A 16511-nucleotide genomic window follows, 5' to 3' on the forward strand; every position below is an offset into this window, starting at 1 on the left:
CTACGCCTTTGTAACGTAAAGGCTCCGAACGGCCTCCAATTTCTCTGTTATTCTCTCCTAAACTCTATTCATGACTCAGACAACCAGGACAGAACCGGGAGGAGCAAACGTCAAATGGACTGTATCGATTCTCTCGACTCTCTGCTTTCTATGTTCTGTTCGAAGTCCTCGGCGATCCTCAGCGATGCCTCGCGCACACCACTCCGAAGTCCGGCCTCTCAACCACCGCGCGCACGCGCCAATTTTCCGATTGGCGGAGTGACGGGCGGACTTAGCCAATGACGTCGCGAGGAAGGTGGAGCTCTGGGTCACGCCCCCTTGTTGAATATTCAGGAGGCGGGCGAGTGGACGCCGGGGCGAGCCGCCATGAAGTGAGATGGGGTCTCGGGAAGAGCGGTCGGCTCTGCGGTGGGCGATGGGGCGGCCGGTGGGCGTCGCCGGGGCCGGGGCTCGGCGTGGAGAGGCTGTGGAAACCGGCACGGGTGGCTTCGGGGTCCGTGGCGGGGAGACGTCACGGGGGCGGCCGGGCGGGCGGCGCGGAGGCCGGGGCGGCTCGAGAGCACCGGGCACCGACGCCTCGCCGCCGCCAGGCTCAACGTGGACGGGCTGCTGGTCTACTTCCCGTACGACTACATCTACCCGGAGCAGTTCTCCTACATGCTGGAGCTCAAGCGCACGCTGGACGCCAAGGTGGGTGACGAGGTTACTTTCCTTGCACTCCGATGCCTCCCGCAGGCTAACGTCCTTGTCGGGGGCCCGGGCCTTGCTATCCCAGCACCCGGAAGACCCAGGCAGGAGCATCGCTGCGAGTCTGGAGACCAGCCGAGGCTACACAGCGAGACTGAGTACTGACAACAAATGTAAATAGCAGGGCTAGGAATGTAGCTCAGTTGGTAGGGTGCTTGAAAGTCTTGGTTCCATCCTGGCATCGCATAGACTGTATGTGACAGTAATTACAGTTATGTCTGTAATTCCAGAAGCAGGGATGCTGAGGAAGGATTGCTCGAGTATGGATTTCATAGTGAATTCCAGGCTAGCTAGGGCTATATATAGGGAGACTGTTTCCAAACACAATTAGATAATAATGTAGGAGAGACGGTTGTAGGTCCGTTGGTAGAATACTTGCATAGTGTATTCAAATCCCAACACCGAATTAACGCGGCACAAGATGATGCATACCTGTAACCCCAGCCCTGAGGAGGCTGAGGCAGGAGGAAATCTGAGAGTTTGCAGCAGTCTGGGTGAGCTCCAGGCTAGCCAGGGCTGTGAAGCATGATGATCTTCCTTAAAAAGATAAGGGCAGTCAAGATGGCACAGCACTTCTTCTTTGCCATCCTCCCACCTTAGCTTCCTAGGTAGCTTGGGTGACAGGCTTTAACAGGGCTGACTACTTGCACTGATTGGTCTGTCTGGAGGTATTCCTGGGAGGCACAGTAGTGGAGAGGGAAGGGGTTCCATATGTGGAGGTCAGAGGACAACTTCGTGGAGTCGGGTTTTTCCTTCCACTTTTTTTTTTTTTTTTTTGGAGACAGGGTTTCTCTGTGTAGCCCTGGCTCTCCTGGAACTCAGTCTGTAGACCAGGCTGGCCTCACACTCACAAGAGATCCACCTGCCTCTGCCTCCCAAGTGCTGGGATTAAAAGCGTGCACCATCGCCACTCAGATTTCTTCCACCTTTTTGCGGGTTCTAGGGATCAAACTCAGGCTGTTGGACTTGGTGGCAGTCGCCGTTACCTGCTGAGCTATTTCAACAGCCCCGTCTGGTTATGCATATTTGGGATGTGTGTACACGTGCTGCGGTGTGCATGTGGAGAGTAGAGGAGTGGGTTCTTTTCCTTCCTTGTATGTCATGGTGATTGAATTCGGGTGATCAGGCTTGCCCACATGTGCCTTTACCTGCTAAACCATACTGCTGGCCCACCAGTGTATTAGTCCTTAACAGCCTTGCTCCAAGTATGGTTTATAGAGCTACTTAGAAGCAAGGGTGCTGTGATCCAGAGAGGTAAAGGTTCCTACTGTGTGTTGCTCAGTAAATTCGTTAGCTATGTCAGTAAGAGGGACACAGGAATAGGGTTCAGCCTGTAACCCCAGTACTCAGAAAGTGGAGGCAACAGGATTGCCAAAAGTTCGAAGCTAGCCAGAGTACTAGGCTAGCCAGGTCTACATAGCAAGATCGTTTGGGGTGGGGGTGGGGTGGGGATTAAGAATGAAAAATTAAAAGTCCAGCAAAAAAGGAGGAGCGGAGATTGTCGGTCCTGGGTCCTTGACAACGGCTCCACTGCTGTGTGTGTTGCCTTGCTGTTCCCGGGTGGTGGCATGTCAGGAAGAGTTCCCCAGAGTTTATACCGATGAGCTTCTGAGAGACTGTGTCTTACCTCTTCTGTACCCAACTTTCAGGGACATGGAGTCCTGGAGATGCCCTCAGGCACTGGGAAGACGGTGTCCCTATTGGCTCTGATCGTGGCCTATCAGCGGGTGAGTGGCCTCCTGAGTGCCTGGGATGGGATCAGGAGGGGACTGGATGGGGCTGGATGGGGCTGAGGCCACTTGTCGCCCACAGGCTTATCCGCTGGAGGTGACCAAACTTATCTACTGCTCACGGACCGTGCCAGAGATTGAGAAGGTGGGCAGTGCAGACAGAAACCATGCTCTGCCCCCTCCCCTGGGCCTTGGTGGTCCCCAGTCACTGTGGGCAGGGACTTGTGCTTGTCCCGAGGTCCCCACTTAATGCTCCCTCCCATCGTCTGAGCAGGTCATAGAAGAGCTTCGCAAGCTGCTCAGCTTCTACGAGCAGCAGGAGGGTGAGAAACCGCCGTTCTTAGGACTGGCTCTGAGTTCAAGAAAGAACCTGTGCATTCATCCCGAGGTGAGCCCCGCTCACTCTTATCCCTGGGCCACTCGGCACAAGCCCCAGAGTGGACCCTTTGTCAGGCTGAGGTGACCGTGAACAGGACTTCCTTTTCAGTTGTTAGATCGATGCTCATCCTTTGTGGCTAAGGGTAGCACAAGATCAGGAACGGCTTACGTGCCAACATGGCACCTTGGACCATCTCATTTTATCTTTTGGGACAGGTCAAAATCTAAATGGTAGCTTACTCAGAGTATTGAGTATTTTTGTGTACAGGCAAAATAGGATAATTTCATGGCAGCCTCAGGTCCTGTCTGACAGTGTCCATTATGTTTACTCAGGTATTCCAAAACCCGCACCCATCCGGAACCAAAACACCGCTGAGCCAAGCGTTCTCACAGAGGGGCTACTAAAGGGGTCTTTGTTTGTTTAGAGAGAATTTAGGCATTTATTTATTTTAAGATTTATTTATTCCGCCGGGTGGTGGTGGCGCACGCCTTTAATCCCAGCACTTGGGAGGCAGAGGCAGGCAGATTTCTGAGTTTGAGGCCAGCCTGGTCTACAGAGTGAGTTCCAGGACAGCCAGGGCTATACAGAGAAACCCTGTCTCGAAAAACCAAAAAAAAAAAAAAAAAAAGATTTATTTCATGTATGTGAGTACACTGTAGCTGTCTTCAGACACCAGAAGAGGGCATCGGATCCCATTACAGATGGTTGTGAGCCACCATGTGGTTGCTGGGATTTGAACTCAGGACCTCTGGAAGAACAGTCAGTGCTCTTAACCGCTGAGCCATCTCTCTAGTCCTAGGCATTTATTTTTTATAACCTTATGTATTGCTTGTGTGTATGTTTGTGCACGTGTGTATGTGTGTGTATGTGTGTGCATGTGGAGGGCAGAGGATGACCTGTGGGAGTCTGTTCTCTCCTTTCACTGTGTGGATCCCAGGGATTGAAATCAGTGTGTTAGGCTTGGTGGTAGACCTCCGTACACACTGAGCCCTCCAGCTGGCCCTCTGGTTGGCTGCTTTCCTGTGATACGGATTGTCCCTACAGCTTTGCGTGTGCTAGCAAGCACTCTACCTACCATTGAGAAATGTCCCCAGCTCCTTTTCACACTTTATTGTGGCATGGGGCCTCAGTAAGTTGCCCAAGTTGACCTGTGTTTATATTCCTCCTGCCTCAGCTGGAGTGACTGGGATTGCAGGCACCTGCTGCCACGCCCAGCTCTGACGGGATGACTGTAGCCATGCTCCACACATACATCACTGCAGCAAGTTCTTTTAGCAAATAGCAACTCAGCCAGGCGTGGTGGCACATGCCTTTAATCCCAATATTCAGGAGGCAAAGGCAGGCGGATCTCTGTGAGTTCAAGACCAGCCTGGTTTATAAAATGGGTCCAGGGCAGCCAGGGCTGTTACACTGAAAAACGCTATCTTCAAAAAACCAAACGAACAAAAACAAAACAAAACAAAGAAACAAATAGCAAATCAGGTGAAGGTTCCTGTTGCCCCAAACCCCCCATTGATGTTCTATTCCTGGTGTCTGAGTTTGGAGACCCAGGTTAGAATAGCTGATACACACCACTTCCTGTCTGTTTTAAGTTGTCCCCTGATTCCCACCCCCGCCCCCCCAGGTGACACCACTGCGCTTCGGGAAGGATGTTGATGGGAAGTGTCACAGCCTGACGGCGTCGTATGTGCGGGCACAGTACCAGCAAGATGCCAGCCTGCCTCACTGCCGCTTCTATGAGGTACAGGGGAGAGCCCGGACTGGGGAGCAGGGCTGGGGGCACACCAGTGCAGCTCTCCCTGACCCTGACACCCTCTGGCCTTGCCCCAGGAATTTGACATCCATGGACGCCAGGTGCCCCTCCCTGCGGGCATCTACAACCTGGATGACCTGAAGGCCCTGGGGCAGCGGCAGGGCTGGTGCCCCTACTTCTTGGCTCGATACTCGGTGAAGAGTTGTTTTGTTTTCTGAGGCAGGATCTCATGTGTAGCCCAAGCTGGCCTCAAACTTGGAATACCCCTGCCTCAGGTTCCCAGCTGTCAGGGTATAGGCATGAGCCATCCTTCTGTTGGCCCGCTGTCTGCTTGCATTGTGTCTGTTATCTGGATTGTCTGTCTCCATCCTGTTACCACTGGTTTTTTTGTGCCTTGCCTGGGTGATCCCGTCCGTTTTTCCACCCATTGCTGTGTCTGTCTGTGGCACCTTCGTAGACCTGGGATAGATTGGGTGTGACGGGGGTAGAAGAGCCCAGGGCAACCTTCCCTCTGTGTGCCCAGATCCTGCATGCCAACGTGGTGGTTTACAGCTACCACTACCTCCTGGACCCCAAGATCGCGGACCTGGTATCCAAAGAGCTGGCCCGCAAGGCCGTTGTGGTCTTCGATGAAGCTCACAACATCGGTGAGGAGGGTGTCAGGGTGTGCAGACACGGGCAGCCCTCTGCCTCTCACCCCCAAGCCCGGCTGAGCCCAGTTCTCTCTCCTTTGCCCTTTCTCCCAGACAATGTCTGCATTGACTCCATGAGTGTCAACCTCACCCGCAGGACTCTGGACCGTTGCCAGAGCAACTTAGACACGCTGCAGAAGACCGTGCTCAGGTGCCCTCTCTGCTCCCACTGTTGTGTGCGCCACAGCGGCCCTGGACACCTGGTTCATTCCAGCTCTTGTCCCGTTGTCCCCCAGGATCAAGGAGACAGATGAGCAGCGGCTGCGGGATGAGTACCAGCGCCTGGTGGAGGGCCTGCGGGAGGCCAGTGCGGCACGGGAGACAGATGCCCACCTGGCCAACCCTGTGCTGCCCGACGAGGTGCTGCAGGGTGAGCTACCCCCCCTGTCCCCCCCCAGCCTCTGCCCCGCACACACCCCTCCTGTATCAGCTGACTCGGTCTCCCTGCAGAGGCAGTGCCAGGCTCCATCCGCACGGCCGAGCATTTCCTGGGCTTCCTGCGGCGGCTGCTGGAGTATGTCAAGTGGCGGCTGCGCGTGCAGCACGTGGTGCAGGAGAGCCCACCTGCCTTTCTGAGCGGCCTGGCCCAGCGTGTGTGCATCCAGCGCAAGCCCCTCAGGTGCGGCCTGCAGGGGAACCATGGGCCCAGGCTGTGGTGCTGGTCACGAAGGGGTCTGGACCATAGATGAGGCTCTGGGTCAGGTCAGAGCTGGATGTCGAGGGAGTCCATGGGACTGTGTAGTTGGCAGTGAGGGCTGCAGCCATGTGTCCCTGTGTTGGGGGATGAGTAGGTAACACAGCCTCTGTGAGCCTAAGAAAGCGTGTGGCTCTTCCTCCTTGAGTGTGGGGCCCATGACAGGCTGGACAGAAGCAGAGTGACTATCAGCCATGAGTCTTGACGAGATACTGCACGTGAGCAGCGAGCCTGTGCACCGTGTGATTGTGCTGTGCTCCAGCATGGAGTGGTAGTCGGGCCTGTTGCTCTTCCTGCTCCTGACCCCACTGCCTCTCAGGTTCTGTGCTGAGCGCCTCCGCTCCCTGCTGCACACCCTGGAGATTGCTGACCTGGCCGACTTCTCCCCGCTCACACTCCTTGCTAACTTCGCCACTCTTGTCAGCACATACGCCAAGGGTAAGCGCGCCTCTCTCTCCTGGGGCCCTGACAGCAGGACTTGGGGACTCGGCCTCATGGGGTGGGGTATTGGGGGTTGGGGGGAGGGAAGACCATACAAAGCGCCTGAGTGAGGAGGAGCCTCATGTTCAGAGGCTCCTTCTGGCCACATATGGACAAAGTGCACGGGCAGTGCTGTGGCACTGACCAGAGTGGTGCTAGGGTCACCTCACCATCGGCGGGTTGCCGAGTCCCCGCGTGTGCCTGAGGTCATGAGGGAGCCATGGCAGGTTCTGGGCGAGGCATGCACTTGGTGAGATTGTTGCTTTCGAGGTTCATGGAGCAGGGAGATGCAGAGCCATAGACCATGAGGGCAGGAGAGCGTGCTTGGGGAGAGCTATGGGAGGAGGCGGCCAGGACGTGGGAGCATGGCGTTGGGCGTGAAGACCTCAAGGGAGATGGATACAGGCTGACACATGGAGGCCTGCCTTGCAGGACTTTCTGGTGGCTGTGGCTCGGGTCCATCTGTCACGTTACCTCTGTCCATGTGTTAGGTGCCTTCCCCACCCCCCGCCAGCTTTACACTGAGTTTTCAGCTTAGCCCTGGGGATTACTGCCGTAGCCAGGAAACCAGGTCAGCTGGCAGCTGGGCCAACCTCAGAAGGAGGATAACCCCGTCAGCCCCACGGCTGGGCTGTTGGCAGCTGCCTGCTTCCTTCAGCTTCCGGCCCTCACCCAGCCCCTTCTCTTGGCCTTTGTTTCTTCCCCTCCCCCACCTACAACACACATCACAGTGGACCGGAACCTCCTCCTCCACACCTCCCATCACCTGCCTGAGTCCTTGAGCTCTCAGAAAGGCACCGGGCCGCCCTGTGCTGGGCCTGCCCCTCTCTATTCCAGCTGCATCTCAGATCACTGCTCTCTGGATAGCCGTCTCCCCAGTACAAGGGAGCCCTTGTGGGTGGGACCCAGGCTGTGTCGGTCACTGCTGTGTCCTTGGCAAGGGCTGGACACCGAAGACCTGATCAGTTCTTGCCAAGTGAAACAGAGTCCGTGAATGTATTCATTTGTTCAGTCAACTAATGGAGCCGGGCCCAGCGCGGTCAAAGCAAGAGGTCTAAAAAGAACCCCCCCCCCCCCCCGCCCCTTCCAGGAGTGAGCCTGGGGGAGAACGAGGCGCAAAGACGGTTCCCGGTGACCCGTAGCACTGGCCTCTGGGGCAGGGACTAGGCCAAGTGGAGGCTGACACAGCAGCTGGTGCAGGAGGGTTCGGCAGAGTCCATGGCACTCTTCTGGGGTCATGGGAAGAGTGTGGAAACGAGAAAACTTGGGGGTCCATGGCATGTCTCTGGTTGCTGTGTGGGGAGTAGGAATGGGGGGGCTGGAGGACAGGGGGGCCTGGGGAACGGCGAGCTTGGTCTACCTGCAGGACCGTGTGTGAAGCCACAGCTCACTCTGCTTCTGACCTGGGTGTGGCTGTGCGGGCTGGGGCGGTTCTTCTCCTGGATGGCGAGTGTGTGGGGTGATGCAGCAGGTCAGGTGTGAGTGACCCAGGGAGACTCACTGCCCCCCCCCCCCCAGGCTTCACCATCATCATCGAGCCCTTTGACGACAGGACCCCCACCATCACCAACCCCGTTCTCCACTTCAGGTGAGATGCGCCCTGTGTGGATGGGTCAGGCCTCAGCCCCACCCTCTGCCCTGTGACCCTGTGTTATCTGTCCCACAGCTGTATGGATGCCTCCTTGGCCATCAAGCCTGTGTTTGAACGCTTCCAGTCTGTCATCATCACTTCGGGGGTGAGGATTCTGTGCTGTCTCTCCATCGGGGTCCTGGTCCCTGGCCATCCTGCTGAGGTCTCACTTGCTGTCTCTCTTACAGACACTGTCCCCACTGGACATCTACCCCAAGATCCTGGACTTCCACCCCGTCACAATGGCAACCTTCACCATGACGCTGGCCCGAGTCTGCCTCTGCCCGATGGTGAGTGGGTGAGGCAGATGGCTTCACCCGGCTTCGACCTGGGCAGCTCACCTGAGGCTCAAGCCTGGTGGGTGCACCAAGCTACCAAGTGCTGCCGACATGGGAAGGCTTCTTCCCAGCAGCCTGGGCCATGGAACTTAGACATGTGCATGCACACTGGGGCAACGCAGGCCTGAGCAGCTGGTGCTTGGGCATCATCTTGTTGAGGGTGGCTTTGTCATGTGTCATCCAGCAGTGTTTTGGGTGATGAGCCTCCCTCTGAAGCCTGAGGCAGGGCTGTCCCCTCAGTCTCATGGCCTCTGCTGTGCAGTTCATAACCCTGCAGCTCGCTAGGCATGTCCACTGCACGGTCCCCGGTCCACGAGGAGTCAAGGGGAGCTGGGAATGCAGCCAGGCACAAAGTCAGAAACCCTTTCAGACCTTCCTGTCAGGGAAGGGCTGGAACCAGACCTCAGGCTGATGGAGCATGGAGTCTGTGGAGAGCAGTGTCAGAGGCCACCTACCTGTCATGGCAACAGGGCTTAGACAGTTGTTTTTAGAGGTGTGGGTCAGGGCCATGTCCATGCCTGTGATCCCAACTCCGGAAGTGGGGCAGGAGAACCAGGGTCACCTTGGCTACACAAAACTTCAGGAGGTTGGAGAATAGCCTTCTCAGGGGCTTGGGAGGATGGAGACCCTCAGGTGGTTCCCAGTCTGCAGGCCAGCCTGGGCTACATGAGACACCATCTCAAGAAAAAGGGTGTTTGGGGCTGGAGAGATGTCTCAGCGGTTAAGAGCACGGACTACTCTTTCAGAGGTCCTGAGTTCAATTCCCAGCAACCACATGGTGGCTCACAACCACCTGTAATGGGATCCGATGCCCTCTTCTGGCGTCTGAAGACAGCTGCAGTGCACTTACATACGTGAAATAGATAAATAAATCTTTAAAAAGAAAAGGGGGGTTTGACTGTCAGTCAGTATGGTTACATCACCCTTAGTCTGACTCTTACAGATCATCGGCCGTGGTAATGACCAGGTAGCAATCAGCTCCAAATTTGAGACCAGAGAAGACATTGGTGAGTCACCTGTAGGCTTAGTTGGGGTGGGTCTTAGGTGGCTTTGGACCTGCTGCCATAACAAGACCCCGGCGTCTGTGGCTAGCACAGGGGGCCTTCCTACCCTCAGTGCTCAGTGAATAGACCCTGGGTCTCTTCATTTGGCCATCTGCACTACCAGGCACACCACTGAGCCTAGCATAGCACAGGGCCTCTGGGACTTTGGTCACGGGCTCCTGGGCATCACATGGAAGAAACAACCACTTGTGCATGTTTCTCATGCTGTCCTGAGTTATATGGCCCTGATAAACCTCGGGAATGGGAAACGGCCCTCTAATATGCTTGGGAGAATGAACTGGGAATCTGGGTGAGAGTCCTCAACGGGAGGCAGGAGAGAATCCAGTGTCTCTAACCTACTCTTCCTAGCTGTGATCCGCAACTATGGCAACCTCCTGCTAGAGATGTCTGCTGTGGTCCCCGATGGCATTGTGGCCTTCTTTACCAGCTACCAGTACATGGAAAGCACTGTAGCCTCCTGGTATGAGCAGGTACGCCTAGCCACAGCTGCCCACGCCTTCAGCTCGGCTCTTCCTGTACGGCTTCACTCCCTCTTTGTACTGGTGACATGTGTCACAGGGCAGGACAGTGATGCTAACAGCACCCCTACCCTGCCCGTTCCCACCTTTGGGGTTTGTGTGCTGTGCTGCTCTTGGGGTTACTGCAGACTACATCCCCAGCAAGCAGGCTTGGTGCTAGAGTGTGCAAGTTCTGGAGAGTTAGGCTGGACCAGAACTTCAGATCGAAGTGCTCTCACACATGTGTGGTTGGATGGGGACACCCTTCTGCCTGACTGCTGAACCCAGCTTTCAGGCCTGGGTCTGAACAGGCACTATAGACCATATAGACTGTGGGTGTGGCTCAGGCAGGGTGCTGAGTCTGCACTCACCCAGTAAGGGGCTGTCGGGTTAAGTGGTAGAGTGAGCATCTGTGTAACACGTATGGCCATTGTCACAGTCAACCGCTAGTACTGAAAAAGACATCTGTCTATGAGACACCACAGACTCATTTGGACTCGGTGAGATAGGGTCAGAGTTCATTTTTTCCAAGTCAAAGTCCCATCCTTCACATCTTTGGTAGAGTTTGCTCACTGGCAGCACAGGTAAGGCTGCCTCGTGCCGCGGACCCCACGTCTCTGTGCCTCACTCACCACTGAGGTGACAGAGTTGACCTGAGGACAGCCTGGTTGGTCCTGCCGTGATTATGGTCAGACCCTCCATCAGTCACTTGCCACTCTGGGGCCCCGTGCTCACCTCTGGGTGGTGATTGGCTCCCTACTTGAGACTGCCTATGAGGTTGGACAGCTGGGGCCTAGAGAAAAATCTTCATGGGAGGCCAGCGGTGCTTGCCTCTGTGTGGCCTGAACCCTTACCTCCCCGTCTCCCCCAGGGCATCCTTGAGAACATCCAGAGGAACAAACTGCTCTTCATTGAGACCCAGGATGGGGCTGAGACCAGTGTGGCCCTGGAGAAGTACCAAGAGGTGGGTGCCTGGGACAGGCAGGGAAATGCCAGCAGCAGCCAGTGGGTCGGGTGAGTGGGCGAGGGCTATGGAGTGACCGCTTCCACCTCCCTAGGCGTGTGAGAATGGCCGTGGGGCCATTCTCCTCTCAGTGGCTCGGGGCAAAGTGTCAGAAGGGATTGACTTTGGTGAGTAGACCTGGCTGTTAGCCCAGGGGCCTGCCTACCCCACCACTGCTGCTCCCTTGGGGACCACTGGGTACACAGTAGTCTGTCCCCTTCCACACACTGGGGTGACCTAAGCACAGGCCTCAGCCCCAGCCAGCCCAGCATGCACGGTAATCCTCCTCTCCTGCCCCCAGTGCACCACTACGGGCGGGCTGTCATCATGTTTGGCGTTCCCTATGTCTACACCCAGAGCCGAATTCTCAAGGTAAGTGGGAAAACAGTGCTCTGGATGTGTGTGTGTGTGTGGGGGGGGGGTTGTCATGTGGGGGAAGGGCAGGCTCTCCACCTCAACCTCCTCATCCCCCAGGCCCGGTTGGAGTATCTGCGAGACCAGTTCCAGATCCGGGAGAATGACTTCCTCACCTTCGATGCTATGCGCCATGCGGCCCAGTGTGTGGGCCGTGCCATCAGGGGCAAGACAGACTATGGGCTCATGGTCTTTGCTGACAAGGTGGGGTTCAGGGCTCTTGGGCACCCCAGCCAGCCCAACTTCCTCACAGGGTACAGGGTAGTGGGCAGCCTGGGCTCCAACCTGGGGTCTGACTAATGTCCTCCCTCCTCACAGCGGTTTGCTCGGGCCGACAAGCGCGGGAAGCTGCCGAGATGGATCCAGGAGCACCTGACTGACTCCAACCTCAACCTGACCGTGGATGAGGGCGTGCAGGTCGCCAAGTACTTCCTGCGGCAGATGGCACAGCCTTTCCACCGGGTGAGCCTGGGCCCCACATGGCTTCTCAGTCCCCACACTGAGGAGTTAGGAGAGGGGAGAGTGCCAGTCCTCTTCTAGTCTGGCTGTGTACTCCTGCCACCAGACACTCTGGGTCACACAGATTATGTGAGCTGACACCTGCCCTTTACTTCTGTCCCCTCAGGAGGACCAGCTGGGCCTGTCTCTGCTCAGTCTGGAGCAGCTGCAGTCAGAGGAGACGCTGCAGAGAATCGAGCAAATTGCACAGCAGCTCTGAGCACAGGATTGTGGGTGATGCCTGTGGCTCCCGGGAGGTGCTGGAAGGTCCCAGGGCCCTTGGCGAACACCCAATACCAGTGCATAGCCTTTAATTGCAGGGAGGACCACAGGGTCCCGATGTACACATGCTGCCAGGCAGGGTGCAGGATGACCGCCCACCCTCCCTGATCCCTGAGAATCTGTGGCCACTGCAGCTGGTCCACTTAGCGCGGGCTCAGATCCTGCGTGCTGGCACTGAGAGTCCGAGGGGCCTCACTCAGGTGCCGGGCTGAGAGCTGGGGACAGGCACAGGAGTGGTTAGAGTTCTTTTCCAGTTGACACTGGAGCCACTTGAAGCCCTACCCACCAACTCAGCCCTACCTCAAGTCCCCAGGAGGAGGCCCCACCTGCTGGTAGCGCCCTCCTCTATCCCCAGCCCCTCACCTGCGTCCTGGCAGCCCTTGCCCCGTCCACGTTCAGCGTGTTGAGTGACATGGCCCTCTTCATCCTGACGAGGAGCCCAGAGAGGCAGGAGTGAGTCAGGGGAGGCTCAAGTCCCTGGCTCTGAGACTGCTGACCCCACCCAGCACTCACCCGGCCGCCCCTGCCGTGCCCTCCCCTCGGAGGCGGGAGACCAGCTTCTCACTTCCACGCCGGATGGACTCGCGGAACTCCCGGAGCTTAGAGAAAGAACTGCTCCTGCGAAGGACCTGGGGAGAGCACAGTGACATGTGGGGACATGGTGGAGGCCCACCCAGACTGGGCCCAACAAGGACCTGAGGCAGAGCCTGCTTACCTGCTGTTGTGTATCACCCGCTGTGCCTCCCTGGGGGGCTCCTGTGGGACAGAGGGGACATGGAGGTGGGAGTGAGGAACGCCACGCAGGGGGGTATACAGGGGGTGCAGGAGTGGGCTCACCAAGCGGGGCGGGCAGGGCCTCCTGGCTGAGGATCTCCTTGTATAGCTCCTCTGCCTGCTGATACTTGTTCTGCTTCAGGTAGGCTGAGGCCTGCGGGGAGGGAGGGAGGGAGAAAAAGCAGGGCGTGGGCATCTTGTTTAGGCCTGGGAACTCTTCAGACCTGCCCGCCTTCCCCAGCATCCTGCCTCGGCTTACTACAGTGCAGAGTCACCCGAGGGAACCAGGCCACCCGCTGCCGAGTCCTGCTTCTCTGCCAGTCTCCTACCTCAGTGGATGAAATGTGTGGGGTCACCCACCATGACCACAATAAAATCTGACACAGGATTCTGTGAACTGGGGTTTGCTTCTGGTTTGTGGTACTGAGGGGCCTGTGGGAGCCTGAGGTCCCTCCCCTCCCCACAGAACCCCCAGGACAGGACAGACCTAACATGCCTTACCAGGTTGTTCTTGGTCTTGGCCACATTTGGGTCATGTGGCCCCCCCAGGGCCTCATAAATGCTCAGGGCCCGCGCATAGTGCCGCTCCACGTCCTGAAACTTGCCCTGGTTCTGGCACAGTAGGGCCAGGTTGTTGAGCTGCTTGGCCACATCAGGGTGGTCTGCACCCAGGACCTAGGGTACACACAAGCCATCTGTCACATAGGGTGGCCTGTGAGATGCCACTGTCATTTTAGGGTCCCAGGCTGGGAAGATAGGGACAAAGTGGAAGTTAATGGGTTGTGGGGATTAGTGAGGTCAAAGGTCACAGGGTGCTGAGTCCAGCCAATCAGCTAAGATGTATAAGGGTTCGTGTATAAGGGTTCAGGAGATCAAAGTCAGGATTGGACTGTAAGCGCATCAAGGCCACAAGGTTGGGTGCTCCAGGCTCAAATAAGGTAGACTTGCCACCAAATGCAAGGTGTACAGATAGATGGCTGTGGCACAGAAGAGACACAGAAAGACTGAGCAAGGCACCTTCTCACGGATCTCCAGAGCACGTTGGCAGAGGGGCTCTGCCTCCCGGTAACGTCCACGTTTTCCATAGAGGACAGCCAGGTTGTTGAGGGTGGCAGCCACCTGCACTAAGACAGTTGGCAGAGGAGGAAGGCCCTGCAGCCCACCCTCCCCAGTCCATCTTCCCTCCCTCCCTCTCTGAACTGCTGCTCACTGCAGGGTGTTCAGGACCCAGCGTCTGTTCCCGGATCTGCAGGGCGTCGTGCAGAAGCTCCGTGGCCTCTTTGTATTTGTTCTGGTCCCTGCGGGGCAGCGATGGGAGGCTGGGTTAAGCTCTGGTCACAGGCTGGACTGCCAGGAATGACCGGCATCCTTCAGGGGTCCCCCTTCTCACACCTCCCAGCCCTTTAGCTCTGCGTGCCCACACTGCCAGCCCTGTCAAGCATCATGTCTCCTGTCCCTTGCCTTCTCTAGTGCCCAAACTCTGGACTCCGGCTCTCACTGCCTCTCTAGGTCTCTGCTCCTTTCATTTGTCCATCCCCTTTCATTCTGTTCCCACGCCAGACAGTTTGCCATGTCAGGAGATGGAAGTGTCCTCCGCTATCCCAGGTGGAGTCCCAGCCCAAGCAGCTGCAGCCCTCACCTGTACACGAGTGCCAGGATGTTGAGCATGGTGGCCACATCAGGGTGGCAGTGGCCGGAGCTCCGCTCCAGGTCCTCTAAAGCCTGGCGGCACAGGGGAACTGCCACCTCATAGCGGCCCTGACCAGCATACTGGATCACCAGGTTGTGCAGGGTCCGAAGACGAGCTGGGATCTCATAGCCACCCTGCTGTGCTGCTGCTGCTCCAGCTGCCTCAGGACCTGGGGGAGGTGGTGTGGAGTCAGCCTATACCCCACAGCAGTATGGCCTTGTGCTGACAGGACACAGGGATTTCTTTTTTCTTTTTTTTTTTTTTTTTTAAGTTTTTTGAGACAGGGTTTCTCTGTGTAGCCCTGGCTGTCCTGGAACTCACTCTGTAGACCAGGCTGGCCTCGAACTCAGAAATCCACCTGCCTCTGCCTCACAAGTGCTGGGATTTAAGGCATGCGCCACCACCGCCAGGCAGGACACAGAGATTTCAGAAATCTAATCAGCCAGTGGCATGTTAGGCGTCAGAACCTGACATGACTGACTTCCAGCTTCCAGTGTCCCTGCTAGCCAGAGCCACCTGCTTCTTCCCCTCCTCAGAGGCCTCAGTGTCCCACAGGGCAAGGCTCCTGCCCCAGGATTAGCCTGTAGTCTGGCGTGGTTACCCTCTGATATAGTACTCCCACATACCCACCTTTCTTTTCCTCCTCTTCACTGGGGAACAGAGAAGCCAGGCTGTCTCGGCGAGGGGGGGACTCGGGCCTCTGTGGAAAACAGGAAAGAGTTCTGAGAAAGTCAAGTGGCAGAGGTGGAGGCCCTGAAGCTACATCAGACCTGCCTGTGTAGCTGTCTGTTGTTTAGGGCCGGGGCCGGCTCACCATGTAGACTAGGCTGGCCTGCCTCTGCCTTCAAAGTGCTGGGCTTAAAGGTATGCCACCATGCCTGGCTTCAGGATTGGTATATTTAGGAGGTAAGAGTCTCACCGTGTAACCTAGGCTGGCCTAGAACTCATGGCATCCTCCAGCCTCAGCACAGTAGCTCTGGGTTTGACAAAGGTGTGGGGTGAAAGCCTTACAGGTCTCTGGGCTGGGGAAGACTGGAAGCTCTGGGGAGCATGGAGGGGACTTTGGAAGCTCAACTAGGTGTGGAGGTTTAGGGATCCCATATGTACTTGAAGGGCTTTGAGTACTAAGAAAGTTCCAAGGGCACCCAGGAGCTCTGCAGAGGACCATGTATCCCTCCTAACCCGGCCCCTGCTACCTGGCTCTCCTCAGGTGGGTCATACTGCCTCAGCTGCCCCAGGAACTGGAGGTGGCTCTTCTCCTCTTCCAGCTGGGCCACAGCCTCCTCACTGGCCCGAAGTCGCCTTTGCGTCTCCTCTAGCTCCTCTCGAAGCCATGTGTTCTCTTGGGCTAGCCTCCGGGTCTGTGCCCGTAGCCTCTGCTTCTCAGCCTCCAGCACACCCACGTGTGCAGACAGGGCCAGCAGCACCTGCGAAGCACTGGGGCCATGAGTAGGAGTGGATTCATCCCAGAGACAGCCCCAGCCCCACCCCAGCCCCAGCCCAGGATTTACATCAAGCCACATATACCCATTCTATATAGGTTTCCTCAAATTCTCAAGACACCCTACTATGTGGCTCTGATAAAGAGTTTCCCAGAAATCCCTGATTTTCCCTAAATTATGCATACGGTTAATTCCTATTCCATCTATGTAAGCTAGCACCTGCCTAGAATCCCCCAGTGAGGGGCTGGGGGCGTGGCTCAGTGGTAGAGCCTCTGCCTAGAATCCCCCAGTGAGGGGCTGGGGGCGTGGCTCAGTGGTAGAGCCCCTGCCTAGAATCCCCCAGTGAGGGGCTGGGGGCGTGGCTCAGTGGTAGAGCCTGCCTAGAATCCCCCAGTGAGGGGCTG

The 16511-nt window shown here is 56.8% G+C and overlaps 2 protein-coding genes across 3 annotated transcripts in view; one reads left to right on the forward strand and one right to left on the reverse strand.

Moving 5' to 3' along the window:
- Window positions 1-333: 333 nt before the first annotated feature.
- On the forward strand, window positions 334-13372 carry Ercc2 (ERCC excision repair 2, TFIIH core complex helicase subunit). Of its 2 annotated transcripts, none has more exons than XM_028778640.1 (23): window positions 334-371; window positions 591-690; window positions 2397-2474; window positions 2560-2622; window positions 2752-2865; window positions 4481-4597; window positions 4687-4803; window positions 5133-5256; window positions 5356-5452; window positions 5538-5671; window positions 5752-5920; window positions 6315-6433; window positions 7994-8063; window positions 8142-8211; window positions 8294-8395; window positions 9387-9450; window positions 9856-9977; window positions 10876-10968; window positions 11063-11135; window positions 11309-11379; window positions 11482-11625; window positions 11740-11883; window positions 12047-13372. In XM_028778640.1, exons 1-23 carry the CDS (start codon window positions 367-369, stop codon window positions 12137-12139), a joined length of 2283 nt encoding a protein of 760 aa, XP_028634473.1. In that variant the 5' UTR covers window positions 334-366; the 3' UTR covers window positions 12140-13372. The 2 variants fall into 2 exon arrangements, 1 of the variants encoding a protein (XP_028634473.1); XR_003712828.1 differs by having other exon boundaries at window positions 344-371; window positions 11309-11405; window positions 11437-11625.
- The window catches only part of Klc3 (kinesin light chain 3), a 5133-nt gene continuing 753 nt past the window's right edge, over window positions 12132-16511 (reverse strand). The window contains exons 2-12 of the mRNA XM_028778641.1: window positions 15862-16092; window positions 15296-15365; window positions 14615-14834; window positions 14186-14273; window positions 13993-14094; window positions 13477-13650; window positions 13039-13129; window positions 12917-12957; window positions 12715-12830; window positions 12560-12628; window positions 12132-12420 (exon numbers count right to left, since the gene is read on the reverse strand). Coding sequence (XP_028634474.1) covers window positions 12345-12420; window positions 12560-12628; window positions 12715-12830; window positions 12917-12957; window positions 13039-13129; window positions 13477-13650; window positions 13993-14094; window positions 14186-14273; window positions 14615-14834; window positions 15296-15365; window positions 15862-16092 — 1278 coding nt within the window. The 3' untranslated portion in view covers window positions 12132-12344. The remainder of the gene's footprint in view (window positions 12421-12559; window positions 12629-12714; window positions 12831-12916; window positions 12958-13038; window positions 13130-13476; window positions 13651-13992; window positions 14095-14185; window positions 14274-14614; window positions 14835-15295; window positions 15366-15861; window positions 16093-16511) is intronic.

Source organism: Grammomys surdaster, unplaced genomic scaffold (assembly GCF_004785775.1).
Source record: "Grammomys surdaster isolate TR1022 unplaced genomic scaffold, NIH_TR_1.0 339, whole genome shotgun sequence".
NCBI lineage: Eukaryota > Metazoa > Chordata > Mammalia > Rodentia > Muridae > Grammomys > Grammomys surdaster.